The sequence below is a fragment of the Maniola jurtina genome, chromosome 20 (assembly GCF_905333055.1).
Source record: "Maniola jurtina chromosome 20, ilManJurt1.1, whole genome shotgun sequence".
Lineage (NCBI taxonomy): Eukaryota > Metazoa > Arthropoda > Insecta > Lepidoptera > Nymphalidae > Maniola > Maniola jurtina.
Genome location: NC_060048.1, coordinates 4380632 through 4407651, shown reverse-complemented (window position 1 = coordinate 4407651; position 27020 = coordinate 4380632). Strand labels below are relative to the sequence as shown.

At 37.1% G+C, this 27020-nt stretch overlaps 3 protein-coding genes and 1 non-coding gene across 5 annotated transcripts; 2 read left to right on the top strand and 2 right to left on the bottom strand.

Annotated features, from left to right (window-relative positions):
• Positions 1-1733: 1733 nt before the first annotated feature.
• Positions 1734-4931, bottom strand: LOC123875838. Its single transcript, XM_045921885.1, has 5 exons — positions 4898-4931; positions 3988-4127; positions 3258-3344; positions 2880-2966; positions 1734-2414 (listed from the first exon to the last, which is right to left on the bottom strand). Exons 1-5 carry the CDS (start codon positions 4929-4931, stop codon positions 2121-2123), a joined length of 642 nt encoding a protein of 213 aa, XP_045777841.1. The 3' UTR covers positions 1734-2120.
• LOC123875587 (dynein intermediate chain 2, ciliary) lies at positions 4765-20829 on the top strand. Of its 2 annotated transcripts, none has more exons than XM_045921512.1 (17): positions 4765-5064; positions 10951-11061; positions 11210-11414; positions 12069-12188; positions 12442-12576; positions 13556-13674; positions 13792-13926; positions 14136-14265; positions 14598-14765; positions 15238-15381; positions 15458-15567; positions 15833-16010; positions 16649-16877; positions 17279-17378; positions 18538-18671; positions 19383-19476; positions 20414-20829. In XM_045921512.1, exons 1-17 carry the CDS (start codon positions 5050-5052, stop codon positions 20498-20500), a joined length of 2214 nt encoding a protein of 737 aa, XP_045777468.1. In that variant the 5' UTR covers positions 4765-5049; the 3' UTR covers positions 20501-20829. The 2 variants fall into 2 exon arrangements, with proteins under 2 accessions (XP_045777468.1, XP_045777467.1); XM_045921511.1 differs by having other exon boundaries at positions 10948-11061.
• Trnat-ugu lies at positions 19228-19300 on the top strand. Its single transcript has one exon. It is a non-coding gene; the product is annotated as a tRNA-Thr (tRNA).
• Positions 20830-23387: 2558 nt separating the features above from the next.
• LOC123875593 (fukutin-related protein) lies at positions 23388-26806 on the bottom strand. The gene is made up of 5 exons (XM_045921518.1): positions 25909-26806; positions 25036-25218; positions 24452-24624; positions 23885-24164; positions 23388-23556 (listed from the first exon to the last, which is right to left on the bottom strand). The coding sequence occupies exons 1-5, from the start codon at positions 26638-26640 to the stop codon at positions 23434-23436; spliced, it is 1491 nt and encodes a 496-aa protein (XP_045777474.1). The 5' UTR covers positions 26641-26806; the 3' UTR covers positions 23388-23433.
• Positions 26807-27020: the final 214 nt, after the last annotated feature.

Genomic DNA, 27020 nt, shown 5'->3' with positions numbered 1-27020 from the left:
AAATAAAAAATATTTAGAGCTTCAGCGTTTATTTTTTTATGTTAGCGTCATCTGTGGACGAGTAGCGTTACTATAATTTACCGAACAATTTTCGCGGTCTACGTCTATCCATCGCAGGTAGAGCTGTTCTACCTGGCTCTACAAGCAACGTTACGTAATAATTTTACTGCTACGGAAAAATCTAGGAGTCCATTGCATTGTTATTCCAAGAATACTCCTAATGACTTAATGGAAAGAGTTACGTTTCTCAACGTTAATCAAATTATAGGACTGTATTATGACGAACGTATTATGATAGCTAATATAATAAGCTAATACTATGATAGGCACCTACGGAACCCTACACCGCACTTGGCCGAACACGCTCTTGACTGTTTTTTAGGCATAGATTTCGATCTCAAAGTCTACCTTTAGTGAACACTTGGTTATGATCTACCTAAGTACTTAGCCAAGAGTCAAACAGGAATTTTCCATTGCCGACTTACTTAGCTGGCTCATGCTCATATCTGGGGAACCTAAAAGAAGATCCGTCAATACTAGTGGCCATTCTGTTAGATGTAAGTTTACTATGTAGGAACGACGTAAAAACTTTGATTCCACCACTACGTAGCATTCTTTTAGAAACAAGTATCCACTTTTTTTGGCGATAACTCTTGAAAAGTTCAGTTCTCTTACAGCACGATCCTTTCCCATCCTAGGTCTAGGTCATCTCTGCCAAATTACCTACTTAATTTAGGATTTAGTGGAAACGTACATGGATTCCTGACTGTCCGGTAAAATAAAACAAAAAAAATCTTTTTATTACACTTTAATTGATAAAGGACAATATTATCTTTTACAAATTACAAGGTATAAAAATCATAGTAAGTAGATAAAAAGGGCAATAAGTAATAAGTAGGAATATGCAAATAATAAAATAATTAATGTTATTGATTTTGGCTGGAATCAGTCTTTTCTTACATAAACATTTTTAATTTTTAAAAATAACACTTTTAATAAAATAGGTGTATTTTTGTTAGATAGACCATGATTAGGCTTTTCATTCATATTATAATTTTTAAAGCAAATCTTTAAGCACTGAGCATGTAGGTAAGTATGTATTATCTAATGTTTTTCTAATGAAAAAAGTACGCATTCGTTATTGTTAAAGTGCTCACAATTTTCTTCTTATATCTACCAGTTTTTATCCTTATGTTTATAACGAGATTAGGTAAAAATAAATGAATAAGTAATTGCACAAGTTACTGATAATGAAGTAGGTACATATTATTATTAATAAGTACCTAAAAGTTACAGAAAGTTGATTTTTCAAACAGCGATCAACGTTTCAGAGGTTTTCGAGACATGCCATATTATTTTCAACTAAAATACTAATACTTAACACGAATATATTTTAGTTATATATTATAGTAAATTAACGTCATAAAAATACGAGATATTTCGAGAAACTCGCAACTTTCACTTAACATTTTACTTATACATATTTTTATAAACTCGACTTACGAGTAAATTATTAACAACCAACATTCACCACCATGATTTAAAAAGACAACATAATAATATTAGGTATATTACGCGTACAATACAAAAGACAGGGTTTTCGTCTTCTTCAGAAATAAGTTTTAGTTAATCATATATTATAAGTCCCCGATCGTCCAAAAGTAGGAGTAGAGAAATTTCTGCTTTAGACCATAACATTAATATTTTTCCGGGGTTACGTAAACGTTTAGTTATAAAGTCACAGCACTCATATCAACTCGAAAAGATAGCGTCGCCGTATCATCTCGAGGCGTCCATTATTCTTTGTATGAAACTCCTTACTGCAACGCACACTAATCGGAATCGTAACTTAATCGCCTCGCCTTAGGAGTTGGGGCAAGCTCACGAAACGCGGTCTTTCAACTTTCAGTACCCACGCTTACGGCTCTTCGTCTCTCCATATGGCTCTTAGTCCACGCTTGCCTGTGTGATCGCGTCAGTCGCCTAGCTATAGCCGAGTCGACGTATCGGAACTGCTGATGCGCTTACTATGTTGAGTGTTGATGCCTGGTTGACGGTGAGGCGATACGGTGGCGTCCCCTTTCCCAGTTAATGTGTGCTGTGACCAATATTCGTAAAACTTAATCACGGAAACAGCAGAACATGCTGCAAAAGAGACTAGCAACTATATAGGCCGTTGTAGGCGTCGAGTTATTGACCCTATTGTATCTGGAGGACTGCAGTGGTATGACCAGTTCCAATACAGAGCCATCGTCGTCCTCGTCAGAGGCTGTGAGCTCCACTTCATATAACGGTGGGGAAGAGCGATCGGGGCTCCCTGGCATCATAGTGTCACTGTCGTCTAGCCGTGGCCGCTGCCATACCACCATTGGTATTAAAAGCTCTCGATCAAGCTGTCCTTCCTCCATGTTTTCCTGAAATAATTAAAAAGCTTTCAATGAGAAAGTCTTGAGTTGCCTTTTACAATTAATTCGAACTAAAAAAAATGCGTCTTAATAGACGTACCAATAAAGTGAATCTAGTAATCTAGATTCACTTTATTGGTACGTGTATGGCAATGGCAGTGTACTAACTATTCTGAGAATTATTCTCGTTTGCTCAGATCTCAGGAGCAGTTCCTAATAGAGGTTTTCAAAGGCGGTCTATCGGGGACTAGAAGCCATTGCATGCTGTCGCAACTCATGGGAGAATACGCCCATAATACCGACACTGACCAGGCGTGGAGTCGCCCTAAACCTGTTTGTGCCATTTAGTCAAGTATAGCTAGTTTGAACTGGTTATATCGCCAGAGCCTCGTCAGTCAATCAGCATGGGGCTCCTCGGACAATTACAATATAGTTTACCACTGCTAATATTTAAAGTAAACTATTACTAATTACCATTGGATCGTTGTATTTCCTCTTCGACCACTTTGGCTTTGGCGACCTTAATATCAGCTCTCCATCACTGCTGCCGGACTCGTTCAGCTATAAATACAAGAGTATTGGAAAAAATTAAGCTGATGCTAGCTTCATTCATAACTTCGACGTTATTCTTATTTGTGTGTGAAATAAGCATGAGCATAATATTGTTGACATAATCTTTGGCAGGAGTTGTGGAGGTCATTTCGAGGTCTAAATTTGGGCAGGGCCAATGATAGGTGGATTTTATTTTACAATAGCAAAAAGATACATATACTTATAGAGATAAAATTGCTAAACCATGTGAGAAACTTCAATACTGTTAGATAAACTACAATATTTAAAAAGCTTTCATACCACTTGATCTTCGTATCGCCTTTTAGCCCACTTCGGTCTCGGCGATCTCAAAACCAGCTCCTCATCACTACTCCCAGTCTCATTCAACTGTAAAAAGCGAACCAATCTTTAGCTAAGCACCATAATATTTAAAACCTCTTCAATAAATCCATGCCCATACTAATATTATAAATGCGAAAGTGTGTCTGTCTGTCTGTGTATCTGTCTGTCTGTCTTTCTGCTACCTTTTCACGGCCGAACATAAATCCCATATAAATTTTCCCCGTTGTTCGCCATCTTAAGTTCTTTATATCAACTCCAATTATTACTCATTATACTGTCATTATCTCCATTGCCCGCTAATTTGGATCCTCTGGTAAATAATGAAAATACTAACTTGCAGGACTTCAAAGTCCACTTGCGCCCTCAAAAGCTGCGCCTCCTCATCGCTATTGATGCCGCTGTCCTCAGCAGGCTCCTGCAAAGGTCGACGCAGGATCCCGCGCCGGTTTTCTTCATCACCCGCCAGCTTGAACCCTTTAGGTCAACTCTCGTAAATAATGAAAATACTAACTTGCAGGACTTCAAAGTCCACTTGCGCCCTCAAAAGCTGCGCCTCCTCATCGCTATCGATGCCGCTGTCTTCAGCAGGCTCCTGCAAAGGTCGACGCAGGATCCCGCGCCGGTTTTCTTCATCACCCGCCAGCTTGAACCCTTTAGGTCAACTCTCGTAAATAATGAAAATACTAACTTGCAGGACTTCAAAGTCCACTTGCGCCCTCAAAAGCTGCGCCTCCTCATCGCTATCGATGCCGCTGTCTTCAGCAGGCTCCTGCAAAGGTCGACGCAGGATCCCGCGCCGGTTTTCTTCATCACCCGCCAGCTTGGATCCTTGTTATCAACTTTGGCTGAAAAGAGCAAATGTACAAGGTTTATTCAATTTTGTTGTTTTATTTATACCAATAACTATATATGGCAATCCTTCTTGTGAAGGGGAATGTTTAGTGGGCTCAAGCGGTCCCGCGCGTTCGTTTCATTCGTCTAAATGATGTAAACTATTTAACAATTAAGTATATAAGGCCAGACCAAATTTTTTGAAACAATAGGAATTGATTTTACTCTTATTCTAATATTGAAATTAAAAGAATTGTTACTAAAAAAATTGTGTTACGTTTCATTAGCTATTCAGAGGAGACGTTGTTTGATTACTACCCTAGTACTGCGTAATTTTATCAACAGCTCATATAAGTATAGTTCCAGGATTAGCTTGTCCAAAGCAAATACATACAAGCCATAATAACAACTGACAATTAACTATCATAGATTAACTAAGTACTAATCATCAACTTAAGTATGAAATAAGCTGGTATAACAATAATATAGTGCAACATTACTGCATGACCTTACCTAATGTCTAATAATAGAACAGATACTTTAATTTACGAAAAGCTTTATATAATTATTATATTCACGATATAATATATCGTTAAAAAAAGTCGACAAAGTGTTATCAAACACATACATACCGAAATAATGTATATTCCAGTGTATTCTACTTCAATTAACACCAAAATTAGCCGGTAGGAGAGCTCACACACGCCATATGAAACCTTCGCAAAACCACTGGCAATCAACAGGAAAAAGGAATGGGGAGCTCTTACCCGGGTTGTTATGGCAACGAAGCTGCGCGCGCATCGACAATCAAACAAATTTTCAAATCCGATAGACATTTTCGTCAATGCAAAAACAGCTAAACTTTTTAATAAATATTTTAAAGAAGTCAGAGGCAAGTACAATGAAAGCTTAGATTAGTATGGCCCCGAAAAAGGTAAGAAGAATTTTCTTTACTTTAACATCTACATCTACATAGAAACTCTAAAACACAAAGTACCTAACCACTGAAAGTAACTTACACATTTCTTCAAAAGTATTAGTTTTTAACTTGCAGTATTTACACATATTTACTACGTAAAATCTTTCATTTATTACATTTTTACTAGTAGATTTACATTTTTTTTGTTACGCAACATTATCGACTAAACACACGTTGCTAATCTTCTCCAGAGCTTCACTAAACACGTAACAAACTGTAATACAGTAGAAATATCAGCTAAAGTTAGTGCACCTACTTAATATGCCAGTACATAATAGATGAAATCCTTAAACGCAACAGAACATGGAAATCTAAAACTAAACAAAAAATTTGATTCAAAAAGTTTTTTCCTATTTTAACCCTAAAATAAAAAAAGATAATACATACATTTATTCAGTTATACTACGAACACTAAAACAATTCAACATAAGCTCAATAAATTTTAACCAATCCCCATTAAAGCTTATGCAGTTGTTATAAATGCATACCTTTAAATTGATATGATTTGAATAATAACTTTGATATGCCTGGTTCAGATACCTATACCCCAAGGGTCTGGTAAGCCGGTACAATTACCTTTACTCTGGCGCAGCAAATCTACGGAGAAATCGCTAGGATTGCTGATAAAACGTCTGAGAGTGAGTAAAAACGCGTTAGTGGTGTTAATATCTACTGTAAATGCGATTACAGCAATTTTGTTTGTGTGTCCACTGTCCATGTCCTTGGTCCGGCTTTTGGCACAATCATATCTGTTAACGAATTTTTGTATTAGATTAATTCCATCATAACTTACATTTTCATTGGCATCAGATCATTTAGCTAAGGAATTTGTTCCGTACGAAAATTTGAATCCATCAATCAGGTAAACTTATTATGATATTAGTGTTTTCAAAATTACTTACCTAAATAATAATGCCTTCAATAACAGTTTCCTAATAAGATATGATAAAGCCAACAAGCTGAGTTGGATTCTTAGCACCATCAAGTTAAGCACTCGTGTTTGTTTTGAAAATCCCATGGCCCTTAATGCACTTGTGATCCTGTGATTTGAGTGTGTTTTTGTGTAAGCGGCTTTAAAACACAAATCAACCATTTCTTTGAAGCCAAGCACACCATCAAGGCTATGGATTTTGTCATGCTAATTAAATACAAACACCTTTAACTTTTTAGAAGACAAAGGAAAAATAATTAATCAATCACCGTTGTGTAAATAATAAAATTAACAGACAATACATGTAACATGATAATTACTGTTATGTAAATGGCACTTAAAACTGTGTGAACTATCCCGATAGTGCTTATCTGGATATTAATAGTGACACCAAAAGCATTTCAATGTACCTATGTTAAAACACGCAGCCATACAAATGCAATGTAATAAATCGGCAATGTCGGAAAATCTATTATTACAGTTACCTCGTAACATTCATAGTTTTATGGAAAAAAATATAACTGAACGATCTAAGATTCAATTGTGAATATAAATTTCAATCAAATAGCTTTTTTGAACTGCTAACAATAACAAAGTCTAGAAAAACATTTAATAAGTACTATGTAAGTATAAAGCTTATACTAAAAGTTTGATCTAATAAACTAAAATCCCACGTAATTTATTAGAAGGTCTTTTGATCAAAATGAAGAATAAGATAGAATTATAAATTATGCCCGAAAACTCATAGGACTAAGCGAAAACATTTTAAACGTTGCTTTGCTATAGAGGTAGAGTCAAAATGAGGTATTTCCCAAACATGAAACGCAAATTGTCAACGAAAGCTTTTAAAGTAGAAAATTGAACACGGAAGACATTATCTGATGTTTACAATCAAGATAATGATTATCAAAACAATATAATTGGCATGATTTGGCATTGAAGATTCTCTGGTATTTTAACATCGGACACGCAAGTATAACGAAGGAACCAAAGGAACGCCAATCGTAACATTTTATCGCACATAAATTTTGCGCTTGTCATTTGAAGGTCATAAAATGGATGAATAAAAAGATCTCGAAAGCTCGACGTATTGGATCCATTTGTTTCTTTCGTAACCTTTTTGATTCTTTCTAGTTCCTTCAGCAGAGTCACATTGTCTCTGACTTTATTTTGATTTGCTAAACATAAACAGTTGCGACGTTATATTTTTTAAGTTGAAAAATCAAACACAAGTGCAATAATTTTGAAAATGCTGAACTCCGGTGAGAATAAGGAAGATGGTCTGTTTTTGCGTAAAGCTACTAATATCTTCCTTTTGAATACTGTAAAGGTAAATATTAATAATAAGATAACGTCTACAATTATTATGCGAAAAATATATAGGGAGGTGAAAGAATGTCAAATTTTTAATTCGAATTTAGAGATATTGCTTGCTGACGTTATGTTTTAAATTGTAAATATGTAGGTACTTACTTTACTATAATCTTGGAATTTTCATAGGATTTAATAGTCTATTATTATTATTAATCCAACTCAATATTTATATAGTAGGTACCTACTGAAAATCTTACCATATTCTTGCACTTCATGGATGTACCTACCTATACATGATGTCCTCTCGGAGCGACGGCGATCATTTCATTTCTTTTAAAGTTACATTTATTCGTGTTTACCTAATAATACAATTAGGCGATTATCGTTGTCATCGGCCTCTATTCGATAGAAATGTTTCATCTTGAATTTTCACTAGTTAATATAAAAATAAATCATTATTTGTAATATTTAATTATTCTTAAATAAAACTAAATTCACTAAAAATGACAAACACAATATTCAATTTTTACCTCATTACTTATTTGAATTTAAAAAATTGTTTTTTTTATTCAAGACGCGATTTTATCAAACGCCACAAAAAGACTAATTGCAAATTCGAATAAGCCTAAATCTAGAGCGGTAAAAGCTTAAAATTAGCATAAAAGCTGTTAATGCTACAAGCTATAGGGCTACCACTGTAGTCTCAAAGTTTTGCGTCCACAAATTATTAGTTCACACTTCTAACTTAAAATTCTCATAATCTACTATAACTTACTTGCCTTTAATTCAGGCTTCCCTGTCCTGCCTCCTGTCATTAAAAAGTACACAAAAGCTCCACACATTCCTATGCCTATCTATATTATGCTGTACTTCAGATTTGACAGATCAGAATTTGTTATAATACCTTAGGCCGTCCATTTGGCATCTTTTGATGCTTGTCTACTGAAGGTTACCTAGCTTGAGATCGAGCTGTACTGTAAGTAGGTAGGTAGACTTGGGCGCGTTTGGAACCCTCGTAACTTTTAGTTTTAAGTTTACGTAATTAATTATCATCACTATATCATCTTTCAAATCTAAAAAACGGACAAACAAAAGGTCTGCAATAGTAGGTACCTATCATATAAAAGGTTGTGTGTATGTGTGTGTGTGTGTATATGTTTGTTACTCCTTCACGCAAAAACCACTGGATGGATATGGCTGAAATTCGGAATGGAGATAGATAATATCCTCAATTAGCACATAGGCTACTTTTTATCCTGGAAAACTAAAGAGTTCCACCGGGAATTTGAAAAACCTAAATCCACGCCGACGAAGCTGCGGGCGTCAGCTAGCTTTGAATAAATTAATGATTTTGATTTTTAACCCCCGACCCAAAAAGAGGGGTGTTATAAGTTTGACATGTGTATCTGTGTATCTATCTGTGGCATCGTAGCTCCTAAACTAATGAACCGATTTTAATTTAGTTTTTTTTTGTTTGAAAGGTGGCTTGATCGAGAGTGTTCTTAGCTGTAATCCAAGAAAATCGGTTCAGCCGTTTGAATGTTATCAGCTCTTTTCTAGTTACTGTAACCTTCACTTGTCGGGGGTGTTATAAATTTTTAAGTTACACTTGTGATATTTAATTTTGGTATATCACGCTGTAGACGGATTATGTTAAAACTTACTGGAGTAGCAACCCTGACAGTACCATGGAGCGGGGCCGTGCTGTCTTGTGCTAGCTAACGCCAGACACGGGGACTAATTAGAATTTGGTGACACGCCCCGCAGGGCGGAGTAATTTACAAACTTAGTACCGCTAGCAAAAACAAAAAGCTACGAAAACTGCAGGACTTAGAGTAAATTTCTATAAAGTTCTGTCTACCTCCTAGTATCATCTATAATAATACTTACATAATTACTATAGCTTCCCATATCTATTTACATAGATCTTAAACTTTTACTTATTGCGTCATGAGAAACATAATAATTATTATAACAAAATGTGGCGATTTTCAAAAACAAAAATTGTATAGGTACCTACAGTCTGAAAAAAGTGATTTGATAAAAGTACAAGTGAAAGATAAGCTATCAAAGGGAGGGTTAACGGCGGAGTCTAGAAATACTAAAATACAAGACTTCATGGTTTTTTGTTGTCCCTATCTGTATCTGCACTAATGCGATTTTAAATCAATGCAATGCAGTTTACACCTTAGTTTGTACCTAGAAATGCTTTAGCGAAAAGGCACTGCAGTTGAATAAATTCATTAATGTTGCACCTCAAAAAAGAATAAGTTTTTAAGAAGATAGTTTAATTTAAAAAAATCTTTATTAAAAAAAGTATGTCTTCTAACGGTTCGTCAGATTACGAGGACGATGTAAGTACTCCCAAAATACCGCTATTGCGTTTTGCGTGCTTTTAACTCGGTAACAGATTAAAAATGTAGGTATACTTAAACTGAAAGCGCTTTTAACGCACGCCAACGGAATGTTAATCATTTGTTTACGCTTGCTTCGCTTAACTTAAAATGTCCTTAATATTTAATAGCCCTGTGACATGATCATGCCCAATAAAGACCAAAACATAAAACAATATGCAAATAGAGTTATTGGCAATAAACAGGTTAGGATACCAAGTAGTCCCTTATTTGGCATGGTCTTGTGAACTTGTGTCTTTGAAATTTCAAAAGGGATTTGATAATTTTAAAATGTTGAAGGCTATGATAAAACGTGCTTTGAAAAAGGATGAAGAGGCTCCAGCGGCTGTCCTTATAGCAAAGACATTCCTACGTTGTGATGTGCGCATACTTTATCATGCTTTCGGTGTAGGATACGGGAGGATGCATAGCGAGGAATGTGTGTGAAACCGAGCAATCATCCTCATTTATACCTATTGCTAGCTCAATACTGAGAACGGGTCTACACTCAGAATGAGAAGGGTTTAACCTAAGTACTTATAGTCCACCAAGCTCGCCATGTGCAGATTGACAGACTCTCACACACCATAGAAAGCAGGCATGCAGATTTCCTAACAATGTTTTCTTTCACCGATAAGTAATTCAAGTTATAGTTAAATGCTTTAAAACGCGCGTAATTATGAAAACTTAGCGGTCTCAGGATCGAACCCTGGACTCCCAAAAAGAAGGGCAATGCGGCAATTACCGCTTCTTGAAACCCAATAAAGTTTTTTTTTTAATTTATAGATTATTTAGCGTTTGGGATGATCCAGCCTAAGATGGACCGCGCTTGCCTAGAAAATGCCTATTCACTCTTGACTCTCTTGACAGTAGGGTAAACACAAACTTTATGCATCTGAAGTAAAGTCCTGTCCACTTTTTCTTTCCTTTTATTTATATTGTTACAACTTTCTGGTACAAAAAATAAAAATAAAATAAATAAATTAATTAATTCTATCCTTGGGTTACGCTACGCATCCTCCCATAATCTTGCAACCTCACCCTTAATTGCGGTTCCTCAAGGCTGTAAAACCAAAATGGCACTGGCCATCAAGGCAAAGGCGACAACTTGCACTGAAAAATCTTGTTTGGAATAGCCATCTAGTAAATGTAGGGTACACAGCGATCATTGTTAATAAATAAATTGTGTTTGTCACCTAGCAGAAGGAGACATCTAGTAAGTCTCGCGGAAATCTCGCTGAAGATGAGGCATTGGATTGGTTAAAACCAAGAACACTCTTAGTCCCAGAAGATCAAGAAGAGGTTCCTGAAGCGGTAAGTAGCTCGCAAACGTAGGTAATCGAACTCAATTTAATTATATCAATTTTATGCTCCATCTTAGGCTGCATCATCACTTACTAGCAGGTCTGATTGCAGCCAAGCGCGAGTCTAAAAAAAAAATTAATAGTGTCAATTTTTTTAGGAGCTCGATGAGGAAGTGGTGCGCATCCTAACAACCATCAACCCCCAGTGGGTAGCCGACGAAGTTGCCTATCACTACGGACTTAACAAATTCGTCGTGAAACCAAAACCTAGTTTTGGTAAAGCGTATCCTCTGTACATTTATCAAGGAACTGCTATACGGAAGGACTCCGATGAAGCAAAGGCCCAAATAGCTGCTGGCTATGGTAACTTTATACAGGGTGCTATTAGAACGCTAGCTAAAACGAAGACAGGTGATATATAGTACTGATGATTACTGAAAAGTTAATAACGTGAAATATTTTTTTTAAAGTTTGCCATGTATTGCAAAAACACCTGACTGATATTAGAAGTCAACGAACGTTGCGTAAATAGGTGCCTCGGAGTCAATGCCGCTAAAACTACAAGAATAAGGCAAATGGTTTTTGGTACTTATTGGGTTGTGTTTAGGTAGCGATAAGTTTTCGCTGGCGTTCTAATTACACCATTAAAATAGACTTGAGTCTTTTAGCATTTGGTTTTCTTTAATAGATATTTTGAAGTGTCTTCTCCAATGACTGATTTAAATAAATAAGCGACTGAATTAAGAAATGGGCAACCCCATCAGAAACTTAAAAACAAAATCTTTGTACCTACTTCCTAAATGTTGCTAAGAATTCGTTATAATATTTGAATCAACGACTCATATTTTTCTTTCTAATACAATTATAGTTGATATACTTAAAAATGAGTTAACCAGTGATTGGTTCTACCAATTTTGTGTAAATATTGTTGTTCATCCTAAATACACTATAGTTGCAGTTTCTATTATCTCATCTATATTTACTTAATAGAGGTTCTATATTATATCTATACAATAGGTAAGGTTGGATTCGATGACGCTGGCCCCAAGCGGGTCAAAGTTAAAAAGTCAGCAGCTGAACTAGAAGAAGAGGAAGAGCCTGAAGCCGAAGCTCCACCTACAGAGGAAACTAAGGAAGGTATATATTAAAGTAAATATTTTAGGATAACTACTACTAAATACGATATCTTCTAACTTGTAATTAATTATTATTATAATTAGCGGTCACTTTTATCCTATGGGCTCAAATTCAGTGTTATTGCCACGAATTCAACTTTTTGCTATAATCATAATATTTGATACTAGATCTGCTGGTGCAATATCTTCGTCTAACACCTAATTTCTCATTGAAAAAAAAATTGTTAATGAAAACATTAAATTATATTTAAAAGAGGACGCAGCTGATGAAGAGAAACCCAAAGAAGGTGGTGAAGGCAAAGAGGAAGCAACAGCCGATGATGCAGCGGCTGACGAGCAAACAGAAGCCGTTGCAGACGAAGGCGCAGAGGAACAGGCTCCCGAAGATGGTAAACAGATAACAATATAATAAAACACTAAACACACAATTTTTTTGTAACTGCATACGATAATAACACTAAGGTTTTTTTAAGTATTATGTGACAATAATATAATTAACTGAATAAGACTATACTATTGTATTTTTAAGTGTTTTGTGAACATGCTGTGGGCGTACCTTATAATAATAAATAAATAAATAAATAAATAAATAAATTATAATCATAGTAATGACAATATGATAGAATTTAGGAAATAAAGCCACCAATCGAATATTTTATAAGATACAAGTATTTTTAGCATGTACTTATGAAAGATAGTTATAGAGTAGGTACTTATTTGCTTGTACTTGTTAGTGACAACTATGCAAATACCTATATAATTGTGGACTCTAATAACTACCTCGTTAGTTCAGTGGTTACTTTATTCGACTACGGACTAAAAGGTCTCAGAGACGAGTCCTGGATCGGGCCAATCGTTTTTCTGTATAGAGATTCTCGGTAGCAGATTGGAGTTCGAAAGTTGGCTGTGTCTATATCCTGTATCAAAGAGAGCACCTAGTGTCGTCGGTTCTGCGCTTAATCTGTCTCCCTCCAGCCATGTCGCATTGTCATTCCTTCGGGCTATAAGAGTGAGGGAATAGAGAGTGCATCTTTGTGCATATACTTGTGTACTATAATTTCCTGCGAAGTATCTAGTCTCTGCTCACTGCTGAGATTGACTGGTGGTCGAAATTCAATTACTATTAATTTTATTATTATTAGGTAAGTATTTGTTATACCTCGTCTAAGCGAAACCACAAAATAAATACCGAAACTCAATAGGTGTAGGCAATTCTCAGGAATGCCGAGGTAAAAACAAACCTGTGTGTGATTGCCAGCTCACGATGGTCTTGAAATAGTGTTACATAATAATGGGCATATTTTTATTGAAGTAGAATGAACAGTATTCCTATCAGATTTCTCAAGTGATCATATTTTGTTTCTATAGCGGAAGGACAAGAAACTCACGATGAAGAAGTTATAGAGATAAAACCCCGAGTTAAGAAGCTCGCTAATCAGTTCAACTTCTGCGAAAGGGCTGCGTTGACCTACAATTATCCTAAAAGGGTGAGTGTGGATCATAGCGTAGGTACTATATAAATAATATATCCTTAACGGATAGCCATATAGATTTTAGGCTCCAGGCCCCACGCGTCTTTAAATCCATTGAGTTTTTGTTTTTAGTCTGTGGACACTCAAACAGTTCCTCCTCCGCGAGCTAACTTTGGAGCTACGTGTCTCCAGTGCATTATATTTGATTTCTATCAAGAAGACTATGCTAGAAAACAGCGTGAGAAAGAAGAAGAAAAACCTAAAAGAGTAAGTAAATAAAAATCTACATTTCATCATTTCATAGGTCTTTACCAATGAGTGTTCCTAAACCCAGTCCTAAGCCTTCTTCCTCCAGCCACTTCTCACTACTCTATATCATTACTTATTACTCCAGTACATAACTCGCAAGTCTCATCGTGAAAACAGCTAAGCCGAGCCGATGTCTGTAGTTCGCTACATAGATTCATTTTTTCCAGTTACGTAAGAAGACTGCTAAGCATGTCAAATCCGCTCAACAAATACACGACGAACAGCTTGCTCAACGCATCCGCGAAGCTTGGACAATCCTCGAAAGATTGGTCAACCAAAACATTTATGATGAAATTGGTAAGATGCGTTTCCACTATGTGATTTTCATTTTCCAGAATCTTCTTCTAACTAGTTACTAAGTATTTCACGTTAATCGCCGGCGCTGACGATCCAACGCATAACGCATAACGTTCTGTTAGCGTTATTGGGAAACGCTTTATAGGCTTTAGCAATGCATAAAGTGCGTATGATCGCACACAGCTCAGTGCTATCGCTCGTTAACACTTACCAGTCAGATTCAGAAATGCTTCATAGTAATGCATAATGAACTATCAGTACCAACGCTCAGCGTGAAAGGATGACCAGTTTAATAAGTAAGCAAGAATTTCTAACCAAATGTTTTCCACCAGCTCAAGATTATAGATATTGGGACGACCCATCTGATGAGTTCCGTGAGGGCATGGGCTCATTGCTGCCTCTATGGAAGTTCCAGTTTGAACCCATGCGCAGCCATGCTGTGTGTGATGTACAATGGAATCCACATTACCAGGATTTATTTGCCGTCGCTTATGGCTCTTGTAAGTAAATCTTCTTCTTTTAACACTTGATAGACGTGGTCAACTGCTAGCTATTCACTTGCAAGATCGCCACGGGGGACATGGTCTTGTGCCATGACCGTTGACTCATATCCAGCGGTTTCCAGCGACTCGTTCGAGTTCGGCCGTCTACAAAGTTTTGCCCTTTCCCGTGCATTGTTGATAAGCAGCTTGGGATCCCAACATCTATCGGTTTTGTTACTGTGTGCTTTGACAGTTGCCACTGTCACAAATACGCGACTGGTTAAGCTATTTTGGTCACTCCTATTGGGCTGCTTATTAAGCCTATTAGTAAAGTTAGCATCCCTACTTAATAGCCAGTGGTTCATACATACAATCATTTAACCTTGGCATAGAATTATCATTGGGGTTTTAACAACTTATACCTATAATACAGGCTTCTGCTTGGCTGTAATCACACCAAACAGTAGATGATGCATATTTGATTTTTCAGTGGATTTTACTCAGCAACAAAAAGAAGGATGTCTCTGCCTCTACAGCATCAAGAATCCAGCGTTTCCAGAATATTCTGTAATAACAGAGTCACCCATCATTTGCCTGGACGTTTATAAAGAAACTCCATATCTTATTTGCATTGGTAAGGTTTTCTTCCCACTATAATAAAGATAAATTGTGAACAGGCGGAGAATTATTTGAGTTTTTGTATTTTTTAGGTCGCTATGATGGCAATGTATGCGTTTATAATGCACAACTGACTTTGGAATCTTCACACCAGTACAAGTCAGACTCTGTGAGAGATAAACACAGCAATATTGTTTGGGAAGTGAGTAAACTAAGTATATTATCATCTGTTAGTATACTTACTATTATTTCAAGACCAAACACTTGTATACAACACATACATATAAACAAATGTGATTTAGAGACCAATAAACAAACCCAAAACAATTTGTCTAGATTTAAATAGTTTGGTAATCGACAAGCGACTTATTTTAAGAACCGGACCGGTTACCGGACGCAGAAAGTTATTTTCCTCTTCTCGAAACTTCGTAGTGCGAGGTTGACAATTGACATCTATAATGTTCTAGATTAAATGGGGTGCTCGCATGATCGACGGTGAAGCATCATTCTTCTCCATTTCTGGAGATGGTCGCGTGGTTCAGTGGGCGGTGATGCCAGGAGAGTTGCAGGCCACTACTATCATCACTCTACATTCAAGCGTACCACCTATACCTGGACCGGATGGCACGTTGCTCACGGTTAACAGTATGTTGAAGTTTGCTCACGATAGATGGTGCTAGCTGTATTTTCCCACGCGCTACGGTTATCTTTTATTTTTTGACAAATACCTCCTTAAAAGATTTTCAGAAAAAAAAGGCTGCTTCTTTTAAAGCGTAATAATATTAACTGAACTGATATATATGATTGTTTTTAATTCTTCTTTTATTAAGTAGTTGCCTAGTCTCACCATTGGAAGGCTGCAATAAACTACAGTTATTTCTATCTTGTGGACTCTATTAAGCATACAAGAGGAGTAAGGCGTAATTTTATTTAGATGATGAATATAGGTACCTATTCAAATTATTCATAGGTATAAGCAATTGATGATTCGAAAGTAAGTAGGTACTTGTAAAAGTTTATTTGATTTTAAAAAATCTTGCTATTTCTATTTCTAAATACCCGATCTACTGTAAGAAAGCGCAAAGGTTCTTGTAGCTTTCCAGCCTTGACGTCACGCTTTTTGGTTTTTCGCAAATAGGTAGTAACATTATGTATTTCTCCTCTCTACAACGTAATTCACATTGCTGATGGTTCTTGCTTCTGACCCCGATGGGGTCCCAGATCGTTTCTCATCTCGCTTTTCCAATCACTAGCTTAGGTATTCAATTAGCTTTTTGTCAAAGGTTGCGGTAGCTGCATCTGCTTCCACCCAGAGAAGGCGGACATCTTCATGGTTGGGACTGAAGATGGGATGATCCACACTTGCTCGCTGAAGTACAATCGCAACTATGTGCGATCCGTCCAAGGCCACCACATGCCAGTGTATAGGATCCATTACAACCACTACAATAACAGTATTTACGCGTCTTGCTCTGGCGATTGGCGTGTCAAGATCTGGGAGGACGGCCGCGAGTAAGCTTTACTTTTTTATTAATTGATAATAAATATTTTTTAATGTTAAATTAAAGTGACATGACAGTATGAATGACGGTAGGTACGATAAAAGTTCTCGGGAAATTCACAGAAGTAAAGTTCAAGGTGGACAGAAAATTCGCTTTCCCATCTACTTTTCAAAGTCAAATAAAATTTATTCAAAATAGGTGACATTGAACATTTTGACTGTCAATTGTTGGATTGTAATGGTGATAATTTTAATTACGTATACTTAAAACTAAAGCTATGAGCCTTTCATCATAAACTCCCCTTTTTTGTATTTGGTTTTTTAATTATTTTTGTAATCTATGAGGTCCCTTATTATCTTTAAGTCAGCTTTAATACGAGACTTTCTACACATTATCCATTGTTTTCTCTAGTGAACCGCTATTCATGTTCGAACTGGGTTCGCCGGTTGGTGACGTGAAATGGGCACCCTACTCCAGTACCGTTTTCGCCGCTTGCACAGCCGATGGAAAGGTAGGTAATCTAAAGGCCTGCACAAATAGACAGAGTGAAGTAAAGTGGAAAATTTTTGATAACTAGGTACTTAAACTCAGCTTTATGTAGGTACCAACTATAGGTGTTGAAGTTGGTAAGTATTCTTACTGAAACGGTTTCAGTAAAGGTGCCCACGCACTTGAACTGAACTGCAGCTGAACTGCGCGTCGCTTCAGCGCCCCGCACGATAGCCGCGACGCGACGCGCGTACGTCACTGCCGCGCGACGCGGCTGGAGAGAATATCGTGCGGGGCGCTAACGCGACGCGCAGTTCAGCTGCAGTTCAGTTCGAGTGCGCGGGCACCTTTAGTATCAGAGCGCATCCTTCGTGAATCGTGTTTGGTTTTCACTATTCGCTCCTTGGTCGCGCTTGGATTTGCTTTGGATTTTATCCATTAAGACCAATCTGACTTATCTGTATTACTCGTTTAATGGCGAGTAGGACGTCGCATATTAAGATTTATTTGGGATCGTTTCAAAATAATTGTGATACGACCTGTGTTATGTAAATTCACGTAGATAAGATATAGTATAGTTGTAGGTACCTACCTACCTATCTTCCCCGAATATCTATTTTCTACGTCAAAGGGCTTTTGAAAGCAATTACCTATACCAGACCTATTGGCCGTGTTTCAGCTCAACAAGCAATGCCGTTTCGATAGCTCTATTCATTTAACAATTCTCTTTGATAAATCATGCTGTCGGTGCACCTTTATCAGGATAAATAAATCAACGACTTAACAGGGAATGAAAAGAAATAAGAACAATAATAAGTAGATAGCTAAAGCCATTCCTAGCAAATAATTCTTATCTAGATGCCTAGCCAAAAAGATCTACAAATGGGTACACAAGGTTTTTGTACCTAACCGCTTTATAGAAATTGGACAGCAGAATGTTTTTCAGAGAGTAGAGTAGGTACCTAAGTAAGTATACTAAATCTTAGATTTTTCATCATATTAGTATCTACCTATTCGAAAAACTTATATTTCTATTTGTTCAAAATAATTGAATACTAATTATATTTATTCAAAACAACGGCTCATTATGTGATAACGCCCTCGAGGAGCAAAAAATCATTTCGGCCCCTTGTACTAAGTAAGTATTGTATTGTAAAACTAATTTGTTTTTATTGCCACAGGTGTATGTCTACGACTTGAACGTGAACAAATATCGACCGATATGCGTGCAGGCTGTTGTGTCCAAGAAATCGAAAAAGTTGACACGAATCGACTTCAATCCGAAACTGCCCGTCGTTGTTTGCGGTGACACCAAGTAAGCTTATATTTTCCATGATTTGTTTATCATTATGTACCTAAATAAAGCCAGTAGGTACCTACACGTATCTAAGTAGGTTACTTAGATAAAGAATGAACAAGGTCATGAATTTAACAAATTGAAGGTACCTATATATATTCATTCAATAACTTAGAATAAATGTATAAAAATGTTTGAATACAAAACCGGTCAAGTATCTTCGAGTCGGACTCCCACACGAAGGATTCCGTAACATGGTATAAAGTACGATATAAGTACTAACACTAAGTATTTTTTTTTTTTTCAATTTGCATAGCAGCCGTTTGGATTTTTTTATTATTTTTGTCGTTATAGCGGCAATAGAAATACACACTGTGAAAACTTTTAACTCTCTAGCTAGCGGTTCATGAGATACAGGCCGTTAACTGACAAACGGATGGATGGTATTAGGGCCCCACTGGCACTGGTCGGGTACGGAACCAAAAAAATAATGATAGAGCGAAGATCGTTCAATTCATTTAGGCTTAAATGTGTAGAAACGAATAAATACGGGTATTTGAGAAACCCAATCGTCGCCTCCATAGCTCAGGGGTTAGAGCACTGGTCTTGTAAACCAGGGGTCGAGAGTTCAAATCTCTCTGGGGGCAATCTGTAAAATCTTTTTTCCTTTTTATTTAGTTTTTATTCATGTTCTCTACATTTTGGGCTAAAAATTATTGTTTTTTACAGAGGCACATGTCACGTAGTAAAATTATCGCCTAACTTGAGAGTCATGTGCAGACCACCTAAAAAGGCCCAAGTGGTGGATCAAAGGACTTTACAGGTAGGTACTTAAATTTTGTTTTTGTTTATATAGATGTTGTGACATCAAAATGTAGATAATATTAAGTATAAACAGATTATAAATTACTAAAAGAAAAAAGATTCTAATTATTTTGAAGTAATAATAAAATGGTGTTTGGATTACTTTTTAGTTTTTGTTTGGAGTACTTAGATACCAACTATCGATAGGGCTAAACTAATGTTATTTAATTAGGTATTCCGCTCTCAGTTATTTCGCGAATGTTGAAGTTACGCCCAGAGGCGGCCTTAGCCATTGCAAGGCTCTGAGTGGTAGATCTTTGCGTGGCCCTTATCCGTTGTGGAATTTATATGAATTGGAAGTTTTACAAATTCATGATGCTTAATAAGACATGCAATAGTTTAAAAAAAGTTTTCAAATGTAGATAGGTACCTATATAATGCCATTACATATTAACACTCGCGCGTTGTGGATGTTGCAATGCGCGGCGTAAGGTGTTAGATTCAAATACTCATTGCATTTTTCTACTTGGGGTGCAGTGTGAGGATGTTAGGCCCCTGCAAGAGCGTGACCCCGGGCGGTTGCCCCCACCCCCTAAGGCCGCCACTTTCCACGCCAATCGCCTTTCACTGAGCATATCAAAACAGAGCGAAGCCGGGGCGGCTACTATAGCTACCTAGTAATCTAATTTAAAATAATATATACTTAAAAGGATAAGGTGACTGACTGACTGATCTTTCAACGCACAGCACAAATTACTGCACGGATCGGGCTGTTTGCCATGCAGTGCAGATAGATATTAAATGACGTAACTTCCGTCACGAAAGGATTTTTGAAAATTCAACCCTTAGGGGAGTAAAATAGGGGTTTGAAAGTCCTCAACGAAATACGGGTTTGAAAGTCGCGGGCACAAGCAAGTAAATGAACTAAAAATATACAAATGACTGATTTTTTACAGGTTATGAAGCTGGATAAACTTTTGAGTCTAGTTCGAGACCCGCCGTTCCAAACTGGTGTTGTGGATGAGAAGTTCGACGATGATTAAATGAATCATGATCCGGCGCCAACCCTGAGGCCTGTGAGCAAGGCCATATTTGAACACTTTGCGTGACCTGTGGAGCTGAGAGAGATTCGCTGATTCAGTGATCAACACTAATAATTCACACAGGCTGCGTAAGCGTACACGTAGCGCGTACCATTGCGTTGTAATGTATGGAACTGTATAAAAAATGGCAAACCGCTTGCGTAATGCGTGGACATATGCATAACCCGATGTGTTAGGGGTTTACGCGCGTCACTACGCACGTGTCACGTGTACGTGCTTGGTGTGAATCGGCCTTAAATGAAAGTCTAAAGTTCTACATTGCTATTTCACTGAGCGATATAAAAATAATTATTTTTCGTAGAAAACCTTCAATGGATTAAAAATAAATATGTCAAATGAGCTCGCAGCTATCATTCAGTATTGATCACTGAGTCATCGAATCATCCGTTGGGGGTATTTATGTATGTACGAGTGCAAAGTTTTTAACTGCGACATAATGTTCAGTTTCCAAAGTGTTCAAATATTTGCTGATAGGAATATTGTATAAAAATGATATTTTTACTAAGTGTTTATTTATAGGAACTTAATTATTAGTTATTTAGTCAATAATAATTTGAAAATAAAACAAAGTTTTGATAATTTAATGAGTTTTATTTATTAGTAAAAGCCTTAAAATAAATAGCTGTTGTAGCATTACAATATTAATAATAACTTTATGTAAAGGCATCGATACATTTACTGTAACGAACTATATTTTCATTTTAGGCAGAATATTATGAAGCAACATATTTATTTATCTACTTTAAAAATACACAAAAGAACAAGCAAATTGATTTGATTTTATAATTCAGTGTAATACTTAGTCTTTGAAATTCCTTAAATAAAAGAAATTCCTTCCAAACAATCTACTTAGGTAATTCAAAATTTCTTATTTATTAAGTAGGTAGGTAGATAGTAGATACCTACGATAAATAATTACATATATGAAAGTTTAGAATAGAATCTACATATTATTCAATTGCGTATTATTTATTTAAATACCTACTAAAATAAAATTTTATATGATATATCTCACTACCAACGATGTAAATGACAAAACTCTAATAAGAATAATTTATTATATTCTGCCCAAAATACAGATAAACTCTAAAAACAAAACAGTTCCATTTAAAATGGATTTTACATTCAGTATTTAGGTAACAATATCGACTAGAATTACTAACGAGATCTTCAAAAATACATTTTCCATATTTATTTAATTAATTGAATCATAAACAAGCCACCTTCTTCAAAATTGCTTTACAATTAGGTCCCCTAACTTATTGAAAACTTTGGTATAGATTAGTATACCTAAATATTATTATTGATAGTCTATATTATACTTTCATTAGCATTAAAGATCAGCACACATATCAACTCGGAAACGGAACGTCGCTGTATCGCCTTTAGCCTCGCCGTCAACCAGGCGTCAAGCATGCAAAAAGCAGATCAGCAGCTCCAGTACGTCAACTCGGCTAAGGCTAGGCCACTCTGCGCTTAACAGCTCGTTGGCCGCACACTGGCATGCCTGGACGAAGAGACGTAAGCGCGTGGAGGACGAGCCGTAGGCGCGGGAACTGCAAGTTGAGTGTTGACCATACACCGCACCGCAGATCGTGAGCTTGACCCGAGGCGATGCTACGGTTCCGATTAGTGTGCGTTGCAGTAAGGAGTTTCATACAAAGAATACTGGATGGCTCAAGTTACGCGGCGACGATCCCTTTCCGAGTTGATATGTGTGCACCTTAAGGGTGCGTTACGTCACGACTGAAGCAGAACCGAGCGGAAAGGCAAAATGCCAAAAGACGAAAAACCATACGCAGAATGCCAAATCGCTATGATAGTAAAAAATAAATTTAACTAAACTAAAAATATAATGACTTGCTTAAATTTTCAGGTACATAATCTTAAAATTGAACAAGTTTGCTTAAACTATTTCGAAACATTTCAATTTTAGCATTTTGCGTTTTTGGCGTGAACCTTGCTTGGAATTTTACGTAAGTAATCATTCATTACGGTTATCGCAAAACGCCTTAATTTAAATTTTGGCATTTTGCGTTTTTGGCGTTGTGCGTCTAAACGTGCGAAATACCGTTCCGGCGAGGAACAGGCTGGGAGGCTATTATAGGTAAACGGACAATGAGTCTCCTTAAAAATACATACTTTGTGTTCTATCATAAGAAAAATTGTATAAGATTAACCATAACTACCCTATTACATATTAACTAGGTGTTTAGAAATGCAATGCTGACACGATCGTCAACCAACTGAACTAGATAGGACATTATAATAGAGAGCCAAATAATTGAAGAAATCTAAGTCTTTATTTTGTGCACGGCTAAATCAATGAAACATTGTGCGTGTAACGCTAATGGCCTGGCTACATTTAACGGGAAACGCCGTTTAAAAACGCGTCAATGGCCGTTAACCGTAGGCCGTAGCCACTACCCAACGTTTGAGGTGCATGCCCAGAATTGCACCTCTAACTCCCGAATAGAAGGCATAAGTTTTAACCAATAGGCTATCCATGTTTTAGGCTACTAACGTGCCCTTGGCTGCGATCTCACTTGGTGGTCTAACTTCACAGGCTAACTTAGAAGGAGTGTGACAGTTTAATATAACCCAGGCCCCTTATCGATGTCTACAGGGCATAATTCTAATGGAACGCTTAACCTCTTGGCGGCATGTCTTTGCTGGTAGAGTGGTAACTAGTCTAGCCACCCACCAGACTCTTGTTAAAAGACTGAAATAATGAAGAAAACTCAGATATCCATTTCAGACCAGTGCTGAAATTAATTTATCGTATTCCTGAATTGTACCTATTCTTATAAGCCGGGCATTACGATTATCGAGTCAAATTTTGCACAGTACATACGCTAGATCTTTGGTTTATTCTATGGATATAGAAGTTTAGGGCCGAGTTTTTCGGATTTCTCCACCGCGCCCGGACCAAGTTTGAGGTCCAGGAAGGCGCGAGCGTCGTTGGGTGCTGGCGCTTGACGACCAACAAACTGGATCTGTAAAAGAAGTTGAGTAAAATAAATACCTAATAGCAGTTTCAGATTAGCGTTTTTTTTTGCGCGTACTAACTAACAACTAATATTTGCTAATGATGGACCCACTGGTTACTGGAATACGCCAGAATCAGCCCCGCTGATTCTGGCGTATTCCAGTGTATGATATTGCACTAACAGTGTATGATATTGCACTACTACCGTATATTGCGTAGGTACTACCGTTTACACTTTACTGTTTATGGCTAAATAGGCAATTTTAACTCCAGGACCACGATCTTCAGAAATGAAGGAACAACTAGAGAGAGAGAGACTGCCAAATGATACCCACCTGAGCTAATGGGTGCAAATGTCGTTCAGGAAACTCCCGCTGATGCGCCAGCACCCAGTCCGCGGGCCACATCGTGCCGTTCCGCGCTGCGAACGGCAATATCAGCACGTATACTCTGTTAGTGGCTGAATAGGCAACTCTGTAGTAATGGCCCTTGGTCGCTCGCTCCCATACAAAGCCGTCGTTGTCTGCGCCGCCGCGTTGTAGCCACGAGACCTGGGGGAGGTCGGACGAGTGGATGCCTATCTCGGCGTATTCCACCCAAGGGAGAAGGTCGCCACTGAAAAAAAAGTTTTCTAATTGTTGACAATTACATTAATTGCATTGTAGTAGTCCGCTATTATCTAGATACAATTATAAAAGTGAAAGTGTGTACATATCCAATACAAAACAAGTTGCATAAGACACATTACTGTCTACTTAAGAATGTTTTACATTGAAAATTACCTATTCAAGTTAGATAAGGTTCTACAAAGAAATGAACATTATTATCAATACAGGGCACTTGCATCACGCCTATAAATCGTACAGACCACAGACCCATCTTTGGTGGTGTTTTATACTTACTGTGCAACAGCTCCCAGCAACGATGTGGTCTCCAGCCAACATCTTGCACCCGCTTGCGTTAAAGCTCGCAACACATGAGCGGCCGTGCGGCGAATGTTGCGGCGACAGCACGGCGGGGTGTTGCGCCCCGCGAGTAGATACGACGGGGTTCTTTGGACCGGTGGAAAACATCGCTAGAAACATACAACACTACAATGATTGATTAATTTATTTAAGACTAGCGACCCACCGAGTTGGGCGCACAGGCGGACAGACAACAAAGTTATCCTATAAGGGTTCTGTTTCTCTTTTTAAGGTACACAGTCCTAAAAATCGCAATTGTTTCGAGAATACGGACACCATTAATCCATACGTACTGATATTATCAACGTAAAAGTGTGTCTGTCTGTCTGTCTTTCACAGCCCATAGATTTAACCCATTTTAACAAAATCTGGTAAGAGATAGCTTGCGTCCCAGAGCAAACATAGACTTCTTCTTATCCCGGAAAATCAAAGTTTTCACAGGATTTTTAAAAACCTAAATCCACATAGACTTTGCAGGCATCATCTAGTGATTTAATAAAATTAATAAAGTAGGGTCATACCTGAGATTCTCTCTTACAACCAAACCACTGCACTCTACCATCTTCTTTCACAACAGCCTTTACACCCAGCTCTTTATACAAGGCCACTCTATAATCTCTGGTCTGTTTAGTGGCCTTCTGCTTCGAAGCTGGGGTCTTCAGCACATTCTTGCCTGCTGCAAACTTACTCTCTAATATCTGTACCTGAAAATATTTGCTCAGACTATTTTAAGCTTTCAATTACTGGAGCTCATGTTCCTAGATAACATTTGTGCACTAAACATGATGATATGTAAACCTTTATCCTTAGGATCTCATAAGAACAAAACCTTTATTTTAAAGGGTTATCGCTCTATCGGCACTCTGTCAAATTTTATTTGGATAAACAGACTGAGTATTGCTGTTTCTGTTTGACCAAAGATAGTCTATATCCACTTTTAGGACTACAGAGCATTTGAATTTATGTATAACTTTTAATACTTAATAGATGCTTTGAAAATTGAGAAAGATCCTTAAAACAATCAGTGGAAATGACAACCATAAAGGAATACAAGCCACATTTATCTTGTTACAAGTAAAAACATTAATCATTTGTGAATACAGTTAGTAGGTATAGATGTTAGTGCTATTTAAGTACTTAGGTACATTATACATACAATACACATAGTATTGTGTGTATTTGTAGTGTGGTGTACTAATGTTTGTGATTTTATGTGTGACCATTAATGTTAATGAAATGATAATTACAATATGGAAAGCATCATCCAGAAAAGGTTTCTGTTAAAATGTTACTCGTAATATTCAATGACTCATGCATCTACCTTCAATGGACTATTAAATTGTCAGAAGTGTCAAGTTATATTCAAAACCTAGATACAGAATTTAATTACTTACCTTTAAACCTTTTGCTGCAGTCTGTAAGTATAAAGATTCAGGGAAGGGAAAAGTAAATGGCTTGGGTAATGTGTGAAGTACTGTAGTTTTGATCAGCAAAGCATGTTGACCCTGAACAGCGTCACAAAGTTTCAACGAGGAATCTTTACTGTACTTGAGAGTCCATTCAGAATATGCCCATTTTAATTGTTGACATGTTAACCGTGCGTTGCCTATACCAACTGTTATAGCTTGACTTGGATAAGTTGTTGCAGCAATCGCCATCTGCTGGAATACGCGACGAGAAACACGCGTCGAATCAGGTACGAATAACACATATTCGGTGGAAACATACGTCAGAGGGTCCAGGTCCCGTGGAGACTTATCTAATCGAAATTCAAGTGACAAGATCCTCACATTACGTAAAGTCTCATTTGTAGCAGAAAACTGGAACGGAGGATACTGCCTCCGTTGGCACAACACCAAGATCTGTATATTTGGGTATGCGGACACAAACGACTGCACACTTTCAGCGATATCATTCTCAAAATCCTCAAACTGTCGAAACACAACAGTCACTAGTTTGGACAAATGCCTCGTTGAATGAGACGGTGCTGAACTCGAAGTGGTTACCGGAGCTATTGGATATATCTTATATTGAGGAATCAAATAGCCGCAAACAATTATCGCTATTATTCCAATAAGAAGATACACTTTGAATGTCAAGCGACCACGTAACAGTCGATGGAGCATTATTCTTATTCATTAATGTAATCATTTCATTCATAGTATTGGTTTTTGATAAATAGATAAAAGACTAGTTTCTAGGATATACAACTTTTATATATTTTTTAGTAATGCTTCGCATTTTATAGACAGGTTTTTTGCGAAATTTCTCACACTTGACAGTTGACACCACCCATTGACATTTGACAGTGACAACTTTTTTGACAAACGTAGACAACGCAAATACAACATAGGTAAGTTCTCCTTTTTCCATAGACTAACTTTTGTTTATGGCAGATTAAGGTTTCTTTACACATCACGGTAAAAGCGTTTTTTGCTACTGAATAACAGAATTTTGTTGTGCAGTATCTTCTGTAAGAATTAAATATGTTAGGTAATTCTTAAGT

Coding starts and splice junctions, on each gene's coding strand:
- LOC123875838 (XM_045921885.1), bottom strand. CDS start 4,931: ATGCGCGCGCAGCTTCGTTGCCATAACAACCCGG. Junction 4,128..4,897: donor TCGTTGCCATAACAACCCGG/GTAAGAGCTCCC, acceptor GTTGATAACAAG/GATCCAAGCTGGCGGGTGAT. Junction 3,345..3,987: donor TGGACTTTGAAGTCCTGCAA/GTTAGTATTTTC, acceptor CGCTTTTTACAG/TTGAATGAGACTGGGAGTAG.
- LOC123875587 (XM_045921511.1), top strand. Junction 14,766..15,237: donor TGCCGTCGCTTATGGCTCTT/GTAAGTAAATCT, acceptor TTGATTTTTCAG/TGGATTTTACTCAGCAACAA. Junction 15,568..15,832: donor ACAGCAATATTGTTTGGGAA/GTGAGTAAACTA, acceptor ATAATGTTCTAG/ATTAAATGGGGTGCTCGCAT.
- LOC123875593 (XM_045921518.1), bottom strand. CDS start 26,640: ATGCTCCATCGACTGTTACGTGGTCGCTTGACATTCAAAGTGTATCTT. Junction 25,219..25,908: donor CTGCAGCAAAAGGTTTAAAG/GTAAGTAATTAA, acceptor AAATATTTTCAG/GTACAGATATTAGAGAGTAA. Junction 24,625..25,035: donor GTTGTAAGAGAGAATCTCAG/GTATGACCCTAC, acceptor GTATGTTTCTAG/CGATGTTTTCCACCGGTCCA.